Source organism: Vespa mandarinia, chromosome 1, assembly GCF_050613455.1.
Source record: "Vespa mandarinia isolate Hongniang chromosome 1, ASM5061345v1, whole genome shotgun sequence".
Lineage (NCBI taxonomy): Eukaryota > Metazoa > Arthropoda > Insecta > Hymenoptera > Vespidae > Vespa > Vespa mandarinia.
Window position 1 is genome coordinate 4,212,501 of NC_140810.1, and position 27,775 is coordinate 4,240,275.

Here is a 27,775-nt window from a genome sequence, read left to right on the forward strand (position 1 = left end):
AAACGAAAAGGAAAAGGAAAAAGAAAAAGATGAAGAAAAAAGCAGAAATCTGTTCGTCACGTGTTCACATAGTAGAAGTTTAGACAGCGAAAGTCGACCTTTTACACGAGTAACGAGCGAGTACTCTAATCGATAGGAACGAACGAAGAATTACGAGATCGAGAAACACGAATTTCGCCTAAGCTAAGCTAATCACGAATCATCCTTCTCTCTTTCTCTCTCTCTCTCTCTCTCTCTCTCGCTCTTTTTGCTTTGAAAGAACAAAAAAAAAGTCATCGAGTAGATCTAATCAAACGAGCGATTTAGCGGCTTTCAAACGAACTCGTTCGTGGCCTACCAGAGACGACGTGCGTCCGTTGGCGATTAAACTTGGTGATTAACTACTAACGACCGTGCTACTTAACATAAATCGCTAATTTAGAAGGCCTCATGCTCTCAGGTGGATGGCCGATATCTATTATCGGTTCGATTAAAATTCCTAAATTCTTGTCCTTTCGATGTACGGATTAATCTACGTCGGATACGACGTATATAGGGTGTCTTTAAAATGTATTATTAAACATCGCCAATATATCATGCTCGTGTGCGGATAATGATGTGAAAGAAAAAGAATATACCCGTGTACATTAATCTGGTATAATCTTAAAGAATAACATTTATCTTATTCACGCTATTTAATTTTCTATTTATATTTGATGAAATTTTATAAAAAGCGTGATTTAACTTTGATCAAAATTAATATATATATATATATATATATATATATATATATATATATATATATATATAACGTTAGAAATTTTGTAATTAATAAAAGAAAGCTTATAAATCATAGGTATCTGTAAAAATTGTTATACGTTCATTATTATACTTTTCGTCAATCTATCATTTCTTATTTAATGTTTAAAATGATCAAAGGTATTTGAGTATGTACTTTAAAGACACCACATATAAATGGTCAGTCTGTCACGTATAGAAAAATACATAGGATCGAAGCTAACTGAATATCAATTGTTTCAGGACGTGGTGCACCGCGCGTGACCGCGGCTCTTGTAGGAGATGGAGAAGGTAGGTTGATATTGAGCCCGGTGCACAAGGAGAACATATTATCACGCAGCAAGGAAGACTTAGCACAGGAGGCAGCACTGGTGCTGCAGCAAGCTGGTAGCTTACGTTGTGTAGCACACGACAATAGACGATTGCCCGGTAAGTTCAGCACGTTACCAGCAAGACGGGGTAACGTTAATAAAAAACGTCCAGAATTGCCGTTAGACGTGAAGAGACGTAAAAGCGAAGAGATAGGTGCTACAACAAGTACAAATACTACGAGCGGCGATCAATTGTCTTGGACGCCAAAAGCAAAGAAGAAAACGTTGGAGAGAAGTAGCAGCGATGCTAGTTCGAAAAAATTGAAAGGTACACTAGCTAAATTCTTTTCGCCAAAATTAGAAAGAAAGAGGAAGCCGGTTGGCCGTAGCGTTAGCGACGCAGGTACGTCGAGTAGACAATACCGTAAGAGAAGTGGTAGCGAAAGCGAAGGTTCACATTTGAGTAGTACGGCTCGTGCTAAGAAACAGCTGTCGCCGATAATCGAGACATCACCACAGGTCGATCATACTCAACAACCGTTTCATTTTGAAGTGATTAATAAGGAAGAGGTTAATAAGCCGAATGCTAAAAAGTCAAAGCAGGAGGAAGGTGATACAAATGTCGAGAGAATAATTGAACGAGTTGAAACGAAGGAGAAGATCGAGGAGACTACTAAAGAGATCTCTCTCGAGCGATCAATCGAGACGAGAAAAGAAAATAAAGTAGTTGAGAGACAGAATAAGTTAGATATCACGAATGATAAGGATCGTATTACCGGTGAAGAGAAGGAAGTGACGGCACGTAGGAAGACGGAAACAACGAATTGTAACTCGTCGCAGCAAGGAAAAGAGACGAAGCTTCGGGAGGAGGTCGACGAGGTCGACCGGGTCGGGAGCATGCTGCACAGCAGCAGATACGATCTTCAGAAACGCGGCGAGGAATCGACGATCAACAAGATGATTCATCGATTGTCGAGCGATCGCTCGCCACCGCCACAATTGACGAGAACTATGGTCTCACCGGGACCTGGTTTTGGACATAACAACAATCGACCATTCTCTTATACGAGGCCAAATGATCCCGGTAGTCCACCGCCATCTTCGCAAACGAACGTGATGTATGCTCAAGTACAAGCGGATAAGAAGAAGGCCCAAAGGAGTCATTCCGATAGTGACGAGGGTTTGGGTCTTGAAAGAAAGGACTCGTCACGAGAGAACAGTCCAGCTGAGAAAGAATATCGTAGAACAGATTATTCTTACAGTAGCGATCTCAGACGTAACAACGAGATAAATAATCTCAAGTCTCGCTACGAGGAAACTCGAAAGAGTACGACGACTTCACGTTTTGGCAATCACTTTGGTGGTTCAAAGGATTTTCTCTCATCCAGAGATTTAGACAATCGATGTCCCGAGGATGAAATTGAATTGGATCGACGTTACGAGCCAGAGAAATATACCTCGACGATTTTCGTCGATACCAGCGGTAGAGAGAGTACCGATCTTACGTCAAGACAAAATCATCAAAGTGGTATATCCAATAAAACGTCGGAACTAAGTGCAAGACGAGATCTACTCGAGTCGAGGATAAAATCGAGACTATTAGCTGACGAAATGTATGCAGCGAAAAATACGGCAAACGTGTCAATCAAAAAGTCCGAACACGAGATTATCGATAAACCGATCGTTCCGTCACCTGTTACACCCAATCGAATATCATCTCCTAAACGTTATACCGATACATATATCACGGAGACAAGGACTAGTAGCAATGGGGAGAAATATATTTTCGAAAAGCAAATACACGAGGACAATGGCAAAGTCTATGGTTACGAGAAGAAAATAACGAACAAAATCCCGTCCGATGGTTACGTCGAATCAAAGCCAAGAGATGGTTATACCGTTGAAACGAGAACGGATAAATACGGGGACAAGTACATCGTTGAAACTAGGACACACGGCAGTTATACGGACGATTTCAAGCCATTTCTCAGTGACAGAAGTAGGACCAGCCCGGAAGAGAGATTCGAAAGAAATCATTTGGGCGGTGGCCCTTATAAGTCTACCAATTATTTAGCCGACGATTCGACGAATCCAAGGACGAGTAATTATTTCCGAAACGAACCGAAGGACAATGATACACTTTCGTCGCCGATCGTCGTAAGGAAATTTACCGCTGAGAGAAAACTTTCGAAGAGCGACGATTTTCTCGATCGAGATGTTCGCCCTAACGAGAACCTTTCGAAAATGAATAAAAATTTCGAATCTATTCGCGGAATGAGTAAATCGACTCAACGTTTGAACGAGCTTGGCGAGAAATCGAGGATCTTAAGAAACGAATACACGACAAGGTCGCATGAGAATCTTTGCAGTCACGTTGATTACGGAAGTGCTGGGGAAACGAATACGAGAAAAGATAGATCACCGTTCACTAAGAGACACCTTGACAGTTTACGAGAACGACCGATCGATGATTACGACACTGATATCTCGCAAATGACCAGTAGCCAGCTAGAGTCCAAATATTACAAGGAGACTCGAACTACCCAAAGATACAGTAGCAGCAAACATCCGATCCACGATGATTACGACAGTTCACCACCTCGTATAAGAACAGATCGGACTGGTCCAAGTGGTGTACGAAGTAACGATCCTGGTACCAATGGTCACAATTCAAGTCGTTACGATTCCGACACTACGGCGAGAGAATCGATTCGTCGCGAAACTCGATACGACGAGCGTACTCTTCGTAAGGATCATCGAAATGGCAATGTCCTTGATGCCGAACCGAAGAAACCATTGAGAAGATCGCGTAATCGTCTCGATTATTTCGACGATTCAGATGCCCGTGATAGTCCACGCGGAAAGAGTTCCATCGACGAGACCCCACCTACTAGACCACTCCGGAGTTATCACGAAAATGGTAAATCCCGACATGCCAGGCAAGAAACTCGTGCTTACATGGAACAACGTCGTTATCGGGAGACACGTTTAAGCGATCCAGATAGGAAAGATCGTCTTGCCGATTCTGGTATCGAAAATGATTATAGACGTGACTCTCAAGAGGCCGATAGACGGGAACCGATCGAGTCGGAGGATGAAGGGTTTGCAAGTAGGCAATTTATCAAAAACGAGAGAAGGCATACCGATAGGAATATGAATTTAACACCTTTAGAACAACGAAAGTATGACAAATATTCGAACGATATCGGTACCGGTAAATCAACGAGCGGATTGGTCACGTCAAAGCCTCCCACCGGTGCTGATAAGAAATACGAGAAGAAGGCTGCCAAGAAAAGTGGCACAATGAGCAAGGTGAAGCAGTTGTTCAGTAAGAGAGAAAAGAAAGCCAAGGAAGAGAAGAATAAGAAGAACTCGAGAAGCGGTAGCAGTGGTGCACTGACGGACGACGAGGTCACGATGCGCTATCGAGAGTATCGCGGAGATCGACTTAGGAGTGCCAAGAGCGCAAGGGACCTTGGCAGCGACATAAATCAGGTAAGACCACCTTAATGATCCTTTACGAGTCGATACGAGTTATCGCCTTCCGCTATGGCTTACCGTTTTACGTGCGAGATTTTATGAGATACGAGATATTCCAAACATGAAAAAGAAACAAAAAAAGAAAATTAGAAAAAAAGGACGGAAAGAAGATGTTTTATCGCGTAAAAATCGATTTGGAGAGAGAGAGAGAGAGAGAGAGAGAGAGAGAATATATAATTCTTGTTTTTTCTTCCTTTTTCTTTTTGTTTAGAAAAAGTGCAAAATTTCTCATAAAACTTTTTCAAGATATATATTTAAATGAATGAAAAAAGGAAACTATTTTAATTACGATTTTATATATCGATATTTGTTTATCGATGTTCTCTGTCAAAGTTATTATTTTCTAATAACATATTCTTAAATCACGCGTGTATAAAAGATCTTTTATCTCTCTCTCTCTCTCTCTCTCTCTCTCTCTCTCTCTCTCTCTCTCTCATGTTATAATAAGATTTATGAGCATAGAATTTTATTTATCTTTTTTCTCTCGTTCATTATTTATCGCACGTTCGACGAGGAAGCAAAGTGAAATCAGATAGATGTATACTTCCTAACGGAGCTACCCAACCGTTCCGGAGATTATCGATATTCGAGAGAGAGAGAGAGAGAGAGAGAGAGAAAAAAAAAAGAAAAAAAAAATCACGAATAGGGCTTGGGAAAGATCATCGACGTCAGTGTATGTAAGTGCACACAAAATGAAACTAACAAAGTGTTATAACGTGTCCAATCGAAAATTGGTCATTTTTATCAGTTTCTTTATCTTTCGTAAAGAGTTCGATTGATATTCCTCTAATATTTTTATTCGAGCATTATAATTAAAAAAAAAAAAAAAAAAAAAAAGAAAAAAAAAACAATTATACGCGATAAGTAAGCGAATCGAAAGGAGTACGACTATCTAATATGAAAACGCCGGCAAAAGTTTCGGGGGAGGGGGATAAGAAATAAAAAAAAAAAAAAGAAAAGATAAAAAAGAAAAAAAAACAGAAAAAGAAAAAAAAAAGAAAAGAGAAAGAGAACAAAAGAGAAAAAAAAAACTAGAAAAAAAATATCTCTTCAATCGCATTTAAAAGAACTAGTTTAAAGTTCTGTACTACCTATGTATATTTACGTATGTATCTATGTTAGGTGTATATATGTACGTACATATGTACGTATAGAGGCAGCTTATCGCGTCGTTGAAAATACGTTAACGGCGTCGACTAGGAAAGATTTACCGGACGTAAAGTTACGCTCGAACGGCGAACTATTATTCTCTCTGGGCTTCGCGCCCATCGACGAAACGAAAGGTGGGGCAATCGGTTACGGAAAAGCTATTTGGTAAAGCCTTTCTCGTATTTCCAAGTTGCATATTGTAAAAGAGAGATCTTTTCGTAAAAGACCATTATATATATATATATATATATATATATATATATATATATATATATATAAATATCCAACTATGGGTCTAAATATCATACGTTATACAAGAAAATAAAAATCTTTCGTGATCTATTCATGATTGTTACCAAATCGATCAAAGTTCTCATGAGATTTTCAAAATGGCCCGTCCTATACTTTTGCCGGTCGGCTTAATTATAAAATCGTTTATCTACGTACACACATATCTACCTTGATAAGTTAGTTAAACAATAATCAACTATAATTTACTAAGGGAGATACATTATACCTTATTTCTTGAATAATTTCACGAATGAGAGGCATTAAATCTACTCGGTTGATTTCTCGTGATCTTTGAACCAAAGTTTCACATATATGTATATATATGTATATCTATATATATATATATGTCTATGTATTTACGTACATATACATACATACATACGTTCGTTCGTTACTATAGATTTCGATAGTATACTACTTCGATTCGAATTTATCGATAATTGATACGATTTAGGATTAAACCATTATATCCACCATATCCATCATAATTTTTACGTATTCGATCAACGTATATTAATATATATGTCTATTGTATAGATTAATACTAATTAAAATAGAGTATGTTGAACTTACGAATATAAAATATCGACATCATTATCTAATTAGACGAACACAACATAAATAAAGATCATTGGTAGTTTATGATTCAGGTCAGTTTGTAAAATTGCTAATGATCGAAAAAAGGAAACTAATGTATCCTACTTTTTCATGATAAGATACATTTTTTTTTTTATATTGTATCGTAGCCCTTCGACATTTTACACACACACATACATATATATATATATATATATATACATATATATATATATATATATATATATATATATATATATATAGAGAAAGAGAGAGAGAGAGAGAGAGAGACAGAAAGAGCTATAAAATAATTGTAAAAAAAGAAATTATTCATGACGTAAATATAGGTCATGGGTTAAGTAAGTGATTGTTGCTCTATTACTTGTTATAGATAGTGTATCTTCGATAAGATTAGTCATGATTATTAGATTAGTCAGTAAGTCTTTGAATAAATACTGTCTTGATCTATATATGCATGAACGAATAGAGAATGGTCGTTATTACTACTGAGAAATCGTTTTATCGAATACATTTTCAATCAATATTTATACAAGCTGTATAAATACAAACACCGTAACAATTACTTTGTCCTATATTACCATTAACAATTTTTATATAACATCAATGATATTTTATTAAATTATATTCGTGTATTTTTATTTCGAATTTAATGTCAATCAATGTATAAAAATTCAATTAATTCTTTTTAATTTAATTGATAAAAAAATATTTAATAAACAAACTTCATTTAACAACACACGCACAAGGAGAAAAAAATAATCGTAATCAAAAAATAAACTAAGAAAATAATGATAATTCAAGGGGTTAATCTATTCTATCGACCTAGAAATTATACAGCAACCAACGATTCATCTAGATCCTGTAACTAAGCTCATTTAATATGTATAATACTATAAGGATCAAATCGCGTTAGCATATTCGCACGTCCTTGAACGAAAAGAAAGAATCAATGCGTATATCTGTATAAAACAGCGAGGGAGAAAGAGAGAGAGAGAGAGGGAGAGAAAGAGAGAGAGAGAGAGAGAGAGAGAGAGAGAGGAAGGGAGGGAGAGAAGAGAGAAAAAAAGTAACAAATGCGAGTACCTCGCGCGTGAATGCGACGTAAAAGAAATCGCGATTGCGAGGGTGTGACAAACGATCGTAAAATGTACTACACGGTCCCACGGTGGAGTCGAGTTATCGTTGCACAACGACATATATATATATATATATATATATATATATATATATATACGTATATATATATATATATACTATATATATATATATACTATATATATATATATATATATATATATATATATATCGAGGTCCCGGCTACAGGTGGCACACCATGTATATATATACACACACACACACATATATATATATATATACATATATCTTGTGTGCGGCGAATTGGTCAAGTAGCATTTAAATTTAACACGTATGCGTACGCACACATATACATATATACGTATATACGTGTTATATATATATTATATATATATATACCTATATGTCTTTTATATATACATACATATATGTATAGTTACATGCCGCTATACTGGCTGACGATCGAGCGTAACGAAACTACAGGACACCCACGCGAAGGAGGGTGATGGTGAAGGGGTGCGAGATAAAACGCCTGGAGATCTATCCACACCCAGCCGCCAAAGGCGCCTGTTTCTTCAACGTCTCCTTCCGTTCTCTTCTTCCTCCTCTTATACATCTTTTTTCCAACAATCCTCTCTCTCTCTCTCTCTCTCTCTCACACACACTCTCTATCTCACGCACACACATACACACACACGCACGATATTGTTTTTTGTACGTTTCTATGTTTTTGGAAGAAATCTTTATGATAATTAATATTATATTTTTAGAAAAATTTAAAGATGGATAAAATAATTTAATTATATAAAAATAATAATTTATAAAATATTATATATATATATATATAATAACTAATTATTTTTAAATTGTTTTATTATATAATATGTATAATGTTTTGCGTATGTTATAAATGAATTTCTTTGAAAGGATTCTTGTAATATTTTCCAACGTAAGAAATGTATGTCTCTTATAAATGATGTAACGGAATTGATCATTATAGTTTAGAAATTAACATTAGAAAACTTGTTTCTTTTTCTTTCTTTCTTCTTTTTTTTTTTTCTTTCTTTTTTCTTAATACGTAATTAACTCGTAGTGATCGTATAATCGTATAGGGTGTAAACAAAAAATATATATTGAGTATTTTTCAGAAGATAGATATATGAGAAATGATTTCAATAATTATTCTATACAAGAAATCGTTAAACTTTTTACTTAGTTTTATGCGGTAGATTTGACGAAACACCATTTTATAAATATCCTTCAAAACGTCGTTTCTTTATTTTAATGATAATGCATTAACAAGCGCGAAAATGATGAAAGAATCTGGCATAGAGTTATTCAAAGGATTGTAACGAAAGTTAGTCGCGCGTATCTCAGTAGTCACGGTATTGACAGGTCAGACATTGACATTCGACGTCTTGCGTAATATCTTGAGAGTGTGTCGTGAGAGCCGAATGTTTGAAACGTGCAGAACTTTCGAAATCTCGAGTAGGAATCGTACCGAATCACTTAGCAAATTCATTAATTAATATTATCATTTCTTGTTAAAAAAATTAATTTAAATAAATGAAAATGGTCAAATCAAATCAAAATTTTCCATCGGATTATACTTTCATCGTATATTATATTTTCGATTTATTATCAAAATAATACATATATATATATATATATATTTATTTATTATATGTATGTATATATATAAAATACAATAGTTCTCTAAATTCTAGTTTGTTAGAATTCATTCATAATAGATTCGTGAAAATTCGTAAATTTCTTGATACTTTTTTGATAAAAATAATGCGTAGTTTGGATTCCAGAAAGATTGACATAGTAGGATAAGTATTGTTTGCAATTCGTACGGGTCTATTCTATGGGGAGATTCCTGGTATGTCGGGTCCACACCTAGCTGAGAGAACATTGCAAGCCACGGAGGCTTGACCTACACATAGTCGCACACCCAAGTGCTCGATTGTACGCGAACGAGCGCACGTCGTATCCCGTTTCCATCGAAAGTTCACATTAATGGCATTTGCTTTGGTGGCCCGTAATAAGTAAGAAAGAAAAAGAGAGAGAAAGAAAGAGAGAGAAAGAGAGAGAGAACTCGTGGGTCCGGGCAAAAGCATTAGGATTTATTAGCTCAACCATCGTAAATCTAACGTTAACTGTTCTCTAAGTTTCATCGATTTCAATCATTTTCTAATTGTATCAAACGTTAATGATAAAAATTTGTTTTTATAATATTTAATTTATACATATATATATATATCAATTTTTGAAAATCACTATATTGATTTATACGTTAATTAAAATTTCGATCAATATGATCATAGATCATGACTTATGTAATAAATATTCTAGTAACTTTTTAGATCGATATCTCAAACAAAAATTTCGATACATCTATAAATGCATATATATATATATCAAAAAAACTAGATAACGAGATTGTTTCGGTTCTCAAAGTCCTTCGGTAGGACTGACAAAGCGTTCGACGTCGATTTAAGAGCCCTTGCAGAAGAAAAACGACTGGCCCGGCGATCGACAGGAAAGCAAAAGAAAAAGAAGAAGAAGAAGAAGAAGAAGAAGAAGAAGTAGAAGAAGAAGGAGGAGGAGGAGGAGGAAGAAGAGAAGGAAGAGGAAGAAGAGAAGGAGGAAGAGGAGGAGGAGGAGGAGGAGGAGGAGGAGGAGGTGAAGTTGAGGGAGGAAGAAGAGGAGGAAGAGGATAGCCTCCGAGCGTGAGGTTAGAAAAACTCACGGCAGTAAAGTCCGTGGGGATCATTAAAGATCAAATTGAGAGTTGCAGTTACTCGATCGCGATACCGTCGCATAGCCATAGAATAAGAGAAAAGAAACGGAAGAGAGGGAGAGAGAGAAAGAGAGAGAGAGAAAGAAAGAGAAAGAGAGAGAGAGAGAAAGAACAGGGTACCCTGTGGAACATTCCTCGGCATGCTTTGGAAGCTAGATGCACTTTGCTTTATGGTAGGCGGATCATTCACACCTCCACTCGCGGAGGAGGCCAGGCCGGTTGTGGTATGGATTAGAAAAGGAAAGGACGAGGGAAGCAAAGAAAGAAAGAAAGAAAGAAAGAGAAGGAAAGAAGGAGAGAGAGAGAGAGAGAGAGAAGAAGAAGAAGAAGAAGTTTAAGAGTATACGTACGAACTGGATCGCATTCCCCGCTTCGTGGGGCATAAAACCGTTGAGATAATATTGCCAGATAGATTATTTATTGATATCTCGGACCTTATGCTGCCTCTCAGCCACGATGCTCTATGCCCGGTGTGCCATCACGGAAACCTTCCACAGGATCGGATAATGTCTGTTCTCTCTCTCTCTCTCTCTCACTCACTATTTTTCTTTCTCTCTCTCTCTCTCTCTCTCTCTCTCTCTTTCTCTTTCTCTCTTTCTTTCTCTCTCTATCCATCTTATACGAAAGCGTTCGTTGAAGATCCTGCTCCGAGGGGAAAAGGCCCCATGGTACCGTTGATGGTCCTGGAAGATGCGAGCTTTCCTCCTTGCTCTTCTTCTTCCCAACAATAACAACAACCACCTCGAGATTCTCAAGACATTCCACCGTAGGAAATTCATGGCTCGGTTACCTTTTATTATAGAACATTTTCAACTCGATCGACATTTTAACGCGCGTCCACTTACACGCGTCTCGAGGAAGGATATTATCTTGTACAAGCTCGATTATTTGGAACGATAAATAAGATATTATAATCTTGAATGAATTTATTTAATAAATATCAATGATTGGATATATATATATATATATGTATACAATTTATATAATTAATAATAATCTCTCTCTCTCTCCCTCTCTCTCTCTCTCTCTCTCTCTCTCTCTTTCTCTCTCTCTATGTGAGTATGTGTATATGTGTGTAAAGAATTATAGAATAGTTGTAAATAATTAGTTGTCGTATGAACGATTAAAAATAGGGACTTTTATTTATCAGCGACGTTTATTAATGGAACGGATATGGTAAACGGCAGCTGCAAAGATCATTACATTGTTGGTAGCTGTCATTGTGGTGATATCGTTCTATGGTTCCAGACGTAAAATTCGTCGTGCTTTCGCTGCTCGTTTCGTTTGCTCCTACGTCTATCTCTCTCTCTCTCTCTCTCTCTCTCTCTCTCTCTCTCTCTCTCTTCCCCCACCTCTCTCTTTCCTTCTCTGTGTATCCCTTGTAGACATATATGTGTATGTAGGTGTGAGTGTAGGTGTAGAACGTAGGCGCGATATATCTCTTCTCACGCGGTATCGTATCTGCGGGGATCTGTTAGAACCTACGAACGAGTCTATATTGGACTCTGTAGTACACACACACACATACATACATATATATATATATATATATATATATATATATATTCTTATATTCACGATAGTTAGACGAATATTCGCGAGTTACTTTCCAATTTCTGTATTCCGCCCTCTCACTCCGTTTTAAGTGAGTTTCGCCTCTCTCGTCCAGATCGGCCACTTCGCCACATTTGCATATTCAACGAGCCTCGATAGCTTTACACACGCCTCTCATATTTTCTCTCTTTTCCTTCTTCTTCTCTTTTACCCCTACTTTACAAACTTCTCTCGTTCTTGTAGTTATCGAATGAATACCACCACCCGTCATCCGTTTAGCCGACGAAACTATATATATATATATATATATATATATATATATATATATATATATATATATATATATACAGAAAGGCATTAAGCTAAAGTTTGTACCGTTATGAAACGTGATCGCTCGCGAGACCAAACGACATACCTAAAAAATAGTAACACCCGATAAGCGTTCAAGCCAACGGTCATCGACATGGACCAACTTTACGAATATCTCTTTCTCTCTCTTTCTCTCTCTCTCTGTTACTCTCGCTTTGTAATACGTATTGAGATCGTAAGGAAATGATGAAGTTGTGAATATATATATATATATATATATTTAAAGGAATTATTCCTTCGTTAATCTCTTTCGTAAATATATTTTTGCATTTTCTTCAATAGCTTTCGAAATCGACATAAATATAAATAAATAGTATATCAATTGAACATACTATTTATTTTTTTGATTATTTCACATTACTTTCGTTTCGTTACCAAACGTTTATTTATTACGTTTAAATCCTCTTATTGTCCTATGTTTTTTTTAATAATACAAAAAAATTATTAATATTGTAAATATTTCTAATTAAATATATCGTATACTAATGGATATAAAATATCTATGTAATCGTTAAAAGTACATACATATGTATTTACACACACACATATATATACGTAATCATTATCTACAGAATCGTTTCTTTGTCTTTAGAATATATAATAGAAAGAGAAACGAGTTCGAAATTTTAGAAAAGACTTTAGATCTGTGCATGAAGCGTGCCGTACTAACGTAAGTACCTACGCATAAATTTTCCCCCAGGGGGTGCACGCAATGTGGCTTCGTGCCGTTCGTTACGCCGCTCGCCGAGAGCGATTAATTGCGGACACGTGCGATTAATGACGTTAAAGCTTTGCCTTCGATCAAGCCGACGGGTTAAGCGTACATCGGTGAAAAGTCATCGATCAGCTACCAATCCGCTTTTATAGCACACGGACACTCGATCGGATCCACTTTCGCAATAAATTTTTCTTCATCTCGATCGATCCATGTTCCAAGGAGAGAAGGAAGGAAAGAAAGAAAGAGAGAGAGAGAGAGAGGGAAAGGACATGGAATCGTCCATGTAAACGTCCATCGACAAGAGAAACGATCACCTCTGCTAATACGTCGATTAAGAAAAAGGAAATGAAATGAGATAAAATAAAATAATAAAGAAAGAAATAAATGAAGAAGGTTAGAGAATGTCGCAAGAAACTTGGCAACACGTTTACAGTTCAAACGTTCTAAACATCTTGAGACTATTTAACTCTATTCGAGTTTTCTCTTTGATTTCTAGCTAAATCAGCCATAGCGAGGTCACGGTAATTGACTCGAGGAATGTGCAACGATTTAAAAATTAGTATGATATTTAACTCATTCGGTCAATATCTTTTTCATGTTTTCTGTGAACAGGATACGGTATATTTAATGTTGCGCTCTCGAACGGGACTGGATTCGAAGCGAGAAAAAAAAAAGAAGGAAAAAGAAAAAAGTAATGAAAAAAGAATATTATATCTTGGCAATTATATGGAATATAAATGAGAAATTATTCTCTCTCTCTCTCTCTCTCTCTCTCTCTCTCTCTCACTCTATCTGCTTAAGTGAAAAAGTTAAGACGTAATATAGATCGTGCTTTATCAAAACAGACTTTTTTACGTAACGCATGAAATATGCTAGTTTATAATTTATATGCCGAAATACCCTCATATTTAAAACAATATACGTATATCATTATGATGATACATTCTTTATTTAGGTCGTATAAATTTATATTCATCAGAGAAGAAACGATTCAAAAAATATATATGACATATAAAAACGAATTCTTTAAACTCTGTTTCGCTAAATTAAAACTCAATCTTCGTGTATATATATATATATATATATATATATATATATATATCCATCTCTGTTTTATTTTATTTGGTAATATTTTCGGTAAAGTCGATGAATTTGAATGAACGTCGTACCGTTATAAATTATAAAAGTTTCTCGAGTAAGATAAAGAAGATTGGAATTATTTTTGGTATTTATTATCTCGGAATAATAACGATTTCGGAAGAGAAAAAGATAAATCGAAATACGTCGATACGACGAAAAAGAAAAAAAAAATTCAAACGTTTCGATATAAATGAATCGAATTCAAAAAAAAAAAAAAAAGAAAAAAAAAAGAAAAAAGAGAAAGATTTCTAAAAATATTTTTCTTAGAAAATCATCGTTATTTTTATTTTAATTTCAATTATAAAATCTTTTTTTAAGCTACATCGAGTACATATTACACGTTTACTTTTCATACAAAACTTTTGTTAAAAAAAAAAAAATATTCGAAAAAACTTGAGTGAGGACAAACTTAAAAGGAAAAAAGAAGAAAAAAGAAGAAACAGAAAAAGGAAAATAAATAGGTAAAAGAGGTAGAGAAAAAGAGAGACAGAGCAAGAGAGAGAGAGAGAGAGAGAGACAGACAGAGAGACAGAGAGAGAAAGAGACATTTACTTGGAACAAACCACTCGTGAATATTCTATAAACTTCCTGTGCTGTCCTTGAAGAGTGCTCCTTCTTTTACGCTCACGGATATATAAACCTCCTATTTTAGGAAACTTACCAAGCTAGATACGATGTTTCGTAAACTTCGTGCTTCTTTTATGGATTTCTAGGTCAGGAGTTCTTCTCCTCGAGTACCTTTGAGCTATGACTCATTTTCAAATGTATCACTGATTATTTTATGGAACTAATTTAAATCAAAAAAATATAAAGAAGAAGAAGAAGAAGAAAAAGAAGGGAAAAAATAAAAGATATTCTAACACATTCTTAATATATTTATAATATTTATTGATGATATTTTCTATTTTCTAATTCGTTCGTTGTATCTAAAGAAGAAAAAAAAAAAAAAAAAAAGAAAAAAAGAAAAGAAAAGAAAAGAAAAGAATTACCATAACTATTTTGTTAGTTAGAATCTTAACTCGTAAACATAGCAACCATTGTAGAAACACCTTTTACACTCTTGTAGCAGCTCGTAAATATAAAGTACGAAATACAAAATGTAGGTCATTATCCGTATAAATCTCGTCGAGTGCGTGTCTAACGGAAAAGAAACTAAATGCAATTTGTTATTCAACTTGACAATACCATCTCCGAGTTAGAGAATTATCGACCATTCGATACTCGAAGAAGATAAATTAATCGTGTCGCTTTTGCAAGAACTCTTGAACGTCTATCGAGTTAAGAATGTCTATGGAACTTTTCGACGGGGCTGATCTAAAAGAAAATACGAACGAACGAGATAAATGTAAATTTTTCTTTCCCATGACTTCTTATTTTTCATTTTTCTTTTTTTTTTCTTTTCTTTTCTTTTCTTTTCTTTTCTTTATACATATATATGTATATATTGGAATGTATATATATATATATATATATATATATACATTCCAATCGGGCGAACGAAAAGTCGACGTTCGAAAAATAAATCGTTCGTGCGATCGTTTGGTTGTCGTAATATCCTACCGACAATAGACGATATTATCGCTACTTTTCTGGAGCAATAACGTTCGAAGAAATATCAGGTGTACACTGTGTTTCTATGTATTTCAATGCGTCGGTACTTATATACTTATGTGTATACGTAAATGGATAGAGAATAGACTCTGTTCGCAGCAGGTATACCATTCAATAATCAACCATAATTATCTTCCCGTTTGGTATATCAACGAAAGAAAAATTTTCTAGAGACAAGTGAGAATCAAAATCCATGAGAGCAAATGATACTTTGTATGCAAATATCTTTCATAATGATAGAAAATAAATGTCTTATCGATAAATGAGTATATCTTTCGTTAAATCAGAAAATAGGATATATCGAGAAAAGAACAATTTAATTTTTCGTAAAAAATTAAAATTATTTGCATATCGTTTTATTACATTGATTACGAATAAATATAAATCACTTGAGATAAAATATTTATTGTACAATACGTACTCTTTTTGTAAAAATATTGTAAAGTAACATTTGCATAACGCATTGTGCAATTGTTAATAATTTGTCAATGTTATAATATAATATAATGTAAATAATACGAGCAATAAAATTAAATATAAATAATAAATTAACGTTTATATGACATTTAAATAACATTGCGAATTTTAATATTAATATCAATAGAAAAAAAAAAGATAAAAAAGAAAATAAAAAAAATGGTAGACATAAATGAATATAAATGAAAAATTAATAATATTAATTTTGATATAAATTTATTAAAAAATTATTATATAGATTGACATTGGACCGAGCTTATGTACGTATAAAAAATATCTGTCGATAAGGACTTCGTTTAATTTTTTCATCGATGTCTTTCGATTATAAAAAAAAAAAAAAAAAAGGAATGAGTTCCAAATACGATTATGGTACGTGCGCTCGGACAATGACGAGGACCAATCCGGGACCAAGACAAGTACGGTATTACGACATGGAATTCTCCATATTGGAAGTGTACTGAATAACTCTCGGGAGCTGCACGCTCTTGCGAAAGGCAAACAATCGCGTGTTGGTGCGGCAAGGAAGACGACGAGAAGGTGCCGCGCGAAAAGGAATGGACAGCCGTGCAAGGTGCCTGTCTACGGAGAGAAAATATACAGGGTGAGTCACGAGAAACGGAACGATCAAATATCTTCTTTGTATTTTAATTACATATCGATACTTTTATAACAATGATTGCATTTTTCTAAGAAGGAACGATAATTCAACAAGAACATTTTGTTTCGAAGTCATTGCATAAAGGATTAATCAAATTTATTGGAATTATTAATAATTATTTCAATTAAATTATATATTATATATATGTGTATATATATATAAATATTATTTATACATATATATATATATATATATATTTATTTATTTATTTGATATTTATAAATTTCAAACAAATACATATATTTTACATATATATCTTTACATATTACATATATATCTATAATATAAATGTTCCGTTTTTCTAGTAAGACCCTATATATGTATGCTTTTATAATATATTATATCTTTTCTTATATATATACATATATAAAATAAAGGTCAAGTCGCTCGATCGTTTAGTAAGATCGGAACAATGCCAGGCCGATTGGCCGAGTTCTTTGAAATATACACACGTCTATTCATATATAGCTACATGTATATACATTTATATATATATATATATATACACAGTTAAGTACACAGAGATCGATAGTTATCGAAATTCGAGCTGCCGATCGACGGCCTAGGTACGATTTGAAAGAGCGATCGGAAAAGTATCTTGACTAGCCTTGCACGAATTCGTGCATCAAGCTTGTATATTGTAGAAAGGCGTGCTGTCCGTTTCCGTCTTCGAACACGTGCTCCTTGGATATTACCGATCTGAAAACGGTTCTTTTCTATGTACCGAAAGAGCCAGGAAAATATTATGAAAATAAACGAACTTTGATCGGACATAAAACGACAACAACGAATATAAGTACGATTTATGTACAGTATCCTTTTACGTCATTCTCACGTTTTCTCTGGGTTTCTTTTATTTCTTTTTCTTTTTTCTTCTTCTTCTTCTTCTTTTTCTCTTTTTTACCCTTTGTTTTTTCTCGATCGTTTATGTCGAACAAATAATAGGTTACATGTGATTCGAAAGGACTGACAAGTTATCTTTTTTCTTTCTTTTTTTCTTTTTTTTTTTTTTTGTTTTTTTTTTTCGTAATATCAAATTAGAATGTGAACTTTAGTAATTCGTACGTAACCCATGTGTTAAGTTTTATCTTTTTCTTCTTTTTAATTCATTATTTTCTTTCTTTCTTTTTTTTTTCCTTTTTCTTTTTTTATTGAAACGTTAAATTAAAAGAAGGTAAAATTTCATAACTACATACGTCGTTCGTGTTACATTTTCGTTTTTTATAATTAATTCGTTCCTTTTTATTCGAATGTTCATTTAGAATGTTAAATTTGGTATACTACGTACAGATCATTCGTGTTTTAGTTTGTTTCTTCATTTTCTTTCCTTTTTTTCCTTTTTTTCTTTTTTCTTTTCTTTTCTTTTCTTTTCTTTTCTTTTCTTTTCTTTTTTTTTTTCTTTTTTCATCTCACTCACATAATCTTCTTCTTATCGACGTCGTTATCGACGATTATCTATAAGCACGGCGTCGTTGGCTCCTCGGTAAGAAACGTATTATTATAATACACGTCGTTCGCGCTGTAAGCGCCAATTCAAACGAGAATTCCATTCTTCTTCTTGCTTCGATCGACTCTACAGAGTCACGAGACGATACTCCCTTTCTCGAACGCATTTCGCAAATTATGCTCTCGTTCGATATTCGCGAGTACTGGAAAAATGTTTCACGAGGTTACTACGTGATGGGAGAAGTAAATTCAATGGATTTACAAGAGGGTGTAATTTCCTATAATCTTTTACAGAAAAAGAAAAATAAAGAAAGAATTGTTTCTTACAATTTATAAATAAATTTCTTATAATATCAGATATACGTATATTTATTAACTTTTGAAATGTATTTTCATGCTCGAAATGATGTTTAATAGATAAAAAAAAAAAAACAAAAAAACAAAAAAACAAAAAAACACAAAAAAAAAACAAAAGATAAAAGAATACAAAGAGAAGCAATTAGAAATCACTTCTTGCGATTTATAAATCAATTTCTTAAAAATCACATATATATATATATATATATATATATTTTTCTTTTTAACATTATTTCAAAGTCATAGACGTGTCTATGAAATATATCAATCCAGGAATAATCGATCGTATAAAAACAAATTATATTACGAAGAAAATAATTATCTGTCATTTTTCAATGAAGAAAAACGGAAGCAATTGTAAATGTTATTCAAAGGATGATACAAGATCTGTGCATTCGATTGCACAACGAACGTTCTCGTCTTCTTCAGATCTCGTTGAACTTGCGAGAAATAGAGAAAGAGAGAAAATTATAGAAAGAATTAAATAGACAGAGATAGGAGATAGAGCCAAGCAGTTCTCCTTTCTCCGTAAAAGAGCGTGCGCGCGTTCTCTCTCGCTCGCGAGCGCGCCCGCGCACAGATGCAATTTACAAATTACAATGTCGCTCGGCATTCGTGGCGGCGACGTCAGTGCAATGTACACGCGGCATAATGCAGACAGACACCTGTGTCGTGTGCGATCGCCCGAGGCGCCACCGACGACTCTCTTGTCGGACCGACCGACCGCGCCGGAATACGAGTGAGAGTGAGAAAGAGTGAGAAAGAGAGAGAAAGAAAGAGAGAAAGAGAGAGATACAGAAAGAGAGAGAGAGAGAGAGAGAGAGAGAGAGAGTGAGTGAATGAGAGGATAGGAAGAGAGGAGGGACATGCACGAGGGAGTTACACGGATACTCGAGAGGGTACGCGTTCTACTCGGACGCAAACCAGTACCGAGTCTTACACACCCACACTGGTCCAGCCGTAGGCAGTTCACTTTCCATTTCATTCTACATCTCTCTCTCTCTCTCTCTCTCTCTCTCTCTCTCTCTCTCTCTCTGTATGTCTTTTTTTCTCATTATAGAACTCTGTATTTTCGTATTCTCCGAATTTGTTTTTCAACAATTCAAACGAATTCATATTTTTGTTATTTTCTTTTTTTTTCGTAAATTACCTAACCAACTATTTTTCGATCAATGTATATTCAATATAATTCTATATATATATATATATATATATAGAATTATTAAAAATAACATTTTCGTATGTGCTACATAAAAAATTTCACGTTCATAATAAATTTTCATTAATCAAGATTAATAATATTTTAAATTAATATGTTCCATAATATAAAAATATTTGTTAATTCATTCAAATGTAATCTTTTAAATATCCCAAAACAAGAAATCTATGACTTAGAGTACTTTCATAATTATGCGAACATATACGCATACATTATCTTTCTATTTCTAACTCATCGTTTTAACGTATCCTATAGAGTCTTATTTTTTCTTTCTATTTGTTCGTTTGTTTGTATTTTTTTTCTTCTTCTTCTTTTTACAACGAACTCTTTTAAAATATAAAATTTTCTTCTCATACGATCATTTAGTTAAAATACATTTTTATAGATTCTATCGATCTATATGTAGACATTGAAAAATTTAGTTGATCTCGATCGCTATCCGTTTAAATATATCAAGTCGATTGAAGATAAAAGATCTTCGGCGGTAGCTTGTCTGTTCCCCCTGAAGGATAATAGTTGATGCTGAATCGAGGTTGTCGATAGACGATTGAAATCCGTGAACTCGAACGGAATTCGAACCGCAGGCGGAAGTAGTAGTAGTAGTTGTAGTAGTGATAGAAGAAGAAAGAGAAGAAGAAAAAGGAGAAGAAGAAGAAGAAGAAAAAGAAGAAGATGAAGAAGAAGAAGAAAGAGAAAAAGAAGAAGAAGAAGAAGAAGGAGAAGAAGAAGAAGAAGGCTACGAGAGAACTCGACGAGAGATCCGTTCGTGACAGGAGGAGGGAATACGTCGCAGTAGATCGACGTATATAAATCTAAGGAAACAAAAGCCGCGGTTGTCTCCCGGCGATAGGTCACTCCTTGAAGGTACATAGATTTCCACGCGATTTGATCGCGAACGTGGCAGGTGATTTAAAACATTGTTTTAGTTCTCACCTGGCTTTAAAGATCTACTCATAAGAACTTATACGTATAGGCGTGGTCGATCTATACTTCTCGAGACAGACAAATATCCGATATCAGCATTGTTCTCCGTCTCTCTATTCTTTTTTTTTTTTCTATCCTTTTCTTTCTTTCATTTTCTCTTCTATTTTCTTCTCCCTTTTTTTTTTCTCATAACTCGCGCGTAAAAGATTTTTCAATTTTTACACTCGTATGATCTAAGATATTAAATTGAATTGTTTCAAAAAAAAAAAAAAAAAAAAAAGAAAAAAAAATGAAAAAAAAGGAAAGAAAAGAAAAAAAGAGAAGATCTTTACGGCACGAACGTTTGTCTCAAATTTTTGAAATTTCCATTCAATTAGCATTATCCTATATGGATATATATAAAATACAAAGTAGAAAAAAAGAAATACAGATCGAAATGAATCGGATGAATGATGAGCTTCCGATATTGGATATATTCTTTGATAAAATTCGAATCATCGTCGAAAAGAAAAGGAAAAAAAAAAAGAAAGAAAACAAAATACAAGACAAAGTTCTTCGATCATTAAAAAGACTCTTGGCGATAGAAGCTAGGAATACACGTCAGACTTGGCTGGGATGCTTTTGCTCTCCCTTTTAGTCGGCTCCATGTCGGCTCCTCTTTTCTTCTTCTTCTTCTTCTTCTTCCTCCTCCTCCTCCTCCTCCTCCTCTTCTTCTTCTTCTTCTACTTCTACTTCTACTTCTACTTCTTCCAGGGAAATATTAATTCCCCGCCATTATCTGATTACGATCGTCCAATTAAAGTACACTCGGATGCACGGTGCACCACAAGAGATACGAACGTTCGCCCTGGTAATTCGACGTCGGTCAGCAAGAAGAAAGATCGCGATCTACTCGCAAGCTATTAGCTTCAAAACTCGTTGCCACGACGTGTCGATGCGTCCTCGCACCTTCTTTCCACCTCTCATTTTCCTTTCTTATTCTTTCTCTCTCTCTCTCTCTCTCTTTCTCTCTTTTTCTATCCATCTATCTATCCATCTATCTATCTATCTATCTATCTATCTATCTATCTATCTATCTATCTATCTATCTATCTATCTATCTATCTATCTATCTATCTATCTATCTATCTATCTCTATCTCTTTTTCTCTCTCTCTCTCTCTCTTCGACCCTTTTTCATCGACACTATATAGGCACATTGCGTCGGCTTTATCGATCGAGAGAACTGACCGACACTATACTCTCCCTTCGAACGTCCCTCTTCGAGTTCGTTCGAGCGTGCGATTGCTCGCTGGTTGAATAGCAACCTAGCAAGCAAGCAAGCAAGCAAGTAACCAAGCAAGCAGGTAAGCTAGCTAGCTAGCTAGCTATCTAGCTTACTAGCTGGCTAGCTGGTTGGCTGGCTAGCTGGTTAGCTGGATAGCTGGTTGGCTGGATAGCTGGATGGCTAACTCTGGTGGCCTGCTCGATCGCGTGGGAAGAGAAGAACTTTCAATTTGATCGCGACGAACCGAACTCTCCTTCTTGCTACTTTCCATGGCAGAGATCCTTCGGAAATCTTTCTTTTAGTATCGAATTTCCAATGTTACTTTGCATTCGATCGTGCTTATTCTTACATATATTATCCCAGCTGATAGATTTAACGAGCTAACTAAAGAAAAATTAAATTGTTCTTCGATCTTATCTCCTCTATTAAATTGTTAAATACTTTGTGATTGTTAAAATATACATTGATATGTTCAAATTATAATAATATCTTTTCAGGCGATTTAAAAAAATCGATCATTTCCTTTTTCGAGACATTTTAAGCTTATTTCTCTTTTGGAACTACAAACCTAGGAATTTGTTTTTTAATTTGAAAAAAAAAAAAAAAGAAAAAAGGAAATTAGTTTTAAAAGTCTCGATCAAGAATAATTGATTTTTAAAATCATCCATAAACTCTCGATCCGTCTTATACAAAACTGATATAATTGAAATTTTACCTTTCATTATTATAATGCTTTTCCTTTTTTCGTTAATTTGAATGACTTTAATTGAAAGTATTTCACAATGATACAATTTAATATACACAATTTTAATATATGAATGAAATAATATATAATAATAATTTCTTTCATAATATAATGAACGTTTTCTCTTTCTTTCACTCTTCTTTTTAACCTTGAGAAGTTTGACGATTAAAAATCCACATTATACATTCACCCATAAAATTAACAAAATATATTGCAACGAATTCTAATTACTTTGTAATACGTTAATTTATAAAAAAAAAAAAAAAAAAAAAGAAATACTCATACACGCGACGAAGAGTCGAGTCGTTTGCGTATCAGCGCGCTTGTCGCAGCAGGAGATCCATACCAGTCAACTTTAAGTACGTACGACCAGAATCTAGGATTTATTGCGTTAATCCTGTATTACACATTAATCCGAGATAAATCTACGATCCGCGTGCGGTCTATCTCTATCTTTCTCTCTCTCTCTCTCTCTCTCTCTCTCTCTCCTTCATTTTGATTGTAACGTCGAAGATGATCAACGATCCAACTAGACGTCGCGACTTTACGTTTCGAGCAGGTTTTCCTGAAGATAGCCATGTCTCATACTCTCTCTTTCTCTCTTTTCCCTTTCTCTTTCTGCGTGCACGTTAAGCCGACAGGATCGTTAAAATCATTCCTCCTTCTCTTTCTATTTATCTTACTTTAACATGCCCACTCCGTATATTATATAAAATCATATATATGATTTTCCAACTATGTATTACAAGCACATAAAAAGAAAAAGATTAAGAAAGATATAGATATATTTTTTAAGGAAATAAGATTTCTTTTTTATATAAATATATATATATATATATATACATATATATATATATATATATATATATATATATATATACACAAATTGTCTGAATTAATTAATTTCCAACGTTATACGAGTTGGTGAATTGTAAATGCCATTTAAGCCATAGGACTTCTAGTTAAAATAATTTCACGTAATATAAGTAACATCAATTTATTTATTTATTTATGTATTTACCTTAGTTTTTTTTTTCTTTCATTTTTTTTTTAACTCATACTATATTAAAAACATGCATACGCCTACTTGCTATATACATACATATATATATATATATATATGAATTTTATATTTGAAATAAAAAGAGATAGAAGGATAAAAGGAGACACAAACGAGAGAGTATCGTATGTTTAATACTTGCACGAGCATGCAAGTATGTACTTACTTACTACTCGGTGCATCGGCAACCGAGAGACGAGGGGCTCTCACTTTCACAGAGTCGCCGTGACCGAGATAAAGATGATGGCAGCGCCAGCCCATGGAATGACCACTAGCTTTACGTCTACCATATATGGCTACTGTGTGTATTCCGTATCGACACGTATCTGCCCATGTAGATACGCGTGGTTTACATTTATGTATCACGTATTCTAATAAATCCTAAGTGTATTCGATAAAGTTTAAACGAATCGATAGAATCGATAGATGAATATAAATTCTTGATGATGAAACACATTGATATAACTATCTCGATTTCATTTATATTCAGTTCTTTTATTTTCTTCTTTTTTTTTTTTTTTTTTTTTTTTTTTAACGAACAAAACCACGTATTTTAATTTCATTTCGTAAGATTTGAAATTGATAAGGAAAGAGGAAAAAAAAGAAGATGATAAGCCCACGCGTATTTGAAAATCGACAAATAACAATTATAAATGTGATAACGAGTGAAAGGATAAAATTTTCCATTCTTTTTCTTTCTTTCTTCTTTTTTTTCTTCTTTTCTTTTTTCTTTTTCTTTTTTTTTTTTTTTTTTTTTTTTTAGAGATCATAAGATAATCGTTTCGAATCAAAGATTAAACATATAGAAATCGAAAGTGGATTCTTCGGATTCGCCATAGGCGGAACACCGATCATTGCGTGAACCTGTCCCGTACCGAATATGGACTCGCTTCGAGTAGTATCTATACCTCGATTCTATCTCTTTCTCCTTACTCTATTCCCGACAGTGATTCACTCGTCGCGCCTCACTTTTCTCTTCGCCACCATAAACAGAGAAAAGACAAGAGGGAATCTAGTCGACTCTCACGATCGTTATCTCTTTCGCAGCTTCGTCCATCTTCTTTGTCTCCCAAAACGTATCTCATTCAAGAAAATAATAAAGCGTTCGATTTATCAAGGTCTTCGAAATAACAAGGAATTTATATGAAACCTCAAATAACATTGCACTCTTTTGTTTTTTTCATTTTATTTGAAAATAAATTTACATATATATATATATATATATATATATATATATATGTTCATAATAGATAATAATAATAATAATAATAATAATAATAATAATAATAATAATAATAATTTTAATAAAAAATTCTTATAAGTATTAAGATCATCGGTATAATCAAAAAGATATAGAAATGAAATAGCCATCGTTAACAAGTTATTAAACGAGACCGACATAATAGATATACCAATGATTATCGTATTCCTTGGTGCAAGGAGAACCACTTTCAGAAGTTCTTGGTACAACGGAAGAATGAAAAAAGTCGACTGAAGTAGATCTTAACGAGACTAAAGTTAACTGTCAACGCTTTGAGAACAGCTTGGACTTCCCTATCGTCTTCTATATCGGTTGGAGATGGAGTTTTGATCGAAGTTACGCCCCATACTATAACTCTATCTCTCTCTCTCTATCTCTCTCTCTCTCTCTCTCTCTGTATCTTTTTCTTTAGAGAAAAAGAGAATGTTTCCATGGAGCGCGTCGAGTGTCAACAAGAAATTACAAGGATTACGAGTACTGACCCGTGGCACGGCGAACTCGAAGCTCGATATAGGCGACTTAATACCGGATTAAATTCGCTCGGCGTTCAGATAAGTGACGTGGTATTAGCGAAGTAACAGGTTACTCCCTTCTTTTTAACACCCTCTCTCTTTTTCTCTCTTTTCTTTGTCTCTCTCTCTCTCTCTCTCTCTATCTATCTATCTCTCTCTCTCTCTCACACACACACATACATACTCACACGCACGCACGCACGCACACTCATAATATGGATCTCTCTATCTTTCTCTCTTTCTGTCGCTCTTAACACGAACACAATCGAAAAATCTCGTTCAATATGAATTTCCCCCTATAAAACGAATAACATGCCTAAGCGCTTCGTGATTATACTACCCGATAACGAGCTGTTATCGTTCCTCGGATACGAACGATTGTATTACTTTAGCGAATAAATTTGCAGTAAAACGAGCTACGTCTAAGAATCGATAATAATATTAGCCATTCCCGAAGCCATGTTTTACACGTAATCATGGGATCTATGTATATCGGTATAACGAACAATTGTTAAATTTTCTTTATTATCAATGATTTATTTCGAGACAATCGGAATATAATGTTCTCAAGAAATCTAAACATTAATATATATTTATACGTCTAAATAACGATTAACATCGAGATATATGATAATATTGTTGTTGTAATGATTAAAAAAAAAAAAAAAAAAAAGCAAAGAAAAAAACAAGGAGAAAAAAGAAAAGGAAACGACAAAAAGAGAGAAAACTTAATTTCAATGATTTACAAAACAACAACAATATAATTATCGTCTTATTCGTGGAACAATCATTTGAAAATTTTAATCTCAACGAGGAAATAACGAAGCAAATAGAAATAGAAAAAACGCGACAATTCGTCGCGTAATTAAATAGAAAAGAAAAAGAAGGAAGAATAAGGAGAAAGGAAGAGAAAAAGGAAAAAAAGAATAAAAAAAAAAAAAAAAAAAAAGGAGAGAAATAAGAAAACAAATAACTATGAGAAAATATTAACGAATCAAAAGGCTCGGTTCGCACGGTACAAATTCGCGACAAACAAAACGGAACCACACCACGGCGTACTTTCAATATTGCCTTCACCTGCGGAACGACGTTGGGCCTGGCACCGTTAGCAAGGTACCATAAACGGTGGCCCGTACCAACGCACACCGTTCGACGAACACACAGACCGTTCGTATACACCGTTCGCAACCTAGCGCTTATATATACCGACGGGACTTTATCGCTCGATTCTCTTCACTGGACATGTATACATATGTATATATTTATAGGCATGTTTGTATACGTTTACGCATAAGAAGTGCATCGATGTACATATATATATATATATATATATATATACATATATATATATATATATATATTTATTTATTTATTTATTACAAAATTAATTTACTTGTAAATATCTTTTCTTTTCTTTTTTTTTTATTTATAATACGTATAAAGTAATTAAAAATTTAAAAAATTTTTAACAATAACTTTTACGGTCCATTCAACGATCACATTAATTGACTTACGATCATTAATTCATTATCTTACAAAAAAGAAAAGAAAAATTTTTCTCACGTTTTAAAGAACTATAGGAAAAGTACTTAAACAACAAACGATAAATGTATTTACGTACATTCTTTTACATGCTTACATAGATTTTTCCCTATCTATCTCTCTCTCTCTCTCTTTCTCTCTCTCCCACTCTCTCTTACTCCCTTTTGTATAATCTGAAAAGGTCGAAACTCTGTATTACGTCTATCAAGCCAACAAATAACTTGCTACACGTCGAGTATATTCTGTCAATAGCCATTTACGGTACACAACCGGGCGTGTACCACGTACACGCGTATTATGTGTTGATACCATGCGTGTATTCATGGAGACTCTACTTCACGTGTAGATAT

The 27,775-nt window shown here is 34.1% G+C and overlaps 1 protein-coding gene across 2 annotated transcripts in view; it reads left to right on the forward strand.

Annotated features, from left to right (window-relative positions):
* The window catches only part of blo (bloated), a 116,202-nt gene that overhangs the window by 17,628 nt on the left and 70,799 nt on the right, over window positions 1-27,775 (forward strand). For both annotated transcript variants that reach the window (XM_085658643.1, XM_035873637.2), the window contains exon 2: window positions 1,021-4,583. In XM_085658643.1, coding sequence (XP_085514769.1) covers window positions 1,021-4,583 — 3,563 coding nt within the window. The remainder of the gene's footprint in view (window positions 1-1,020; window positions 4,584-27,775) is intronic.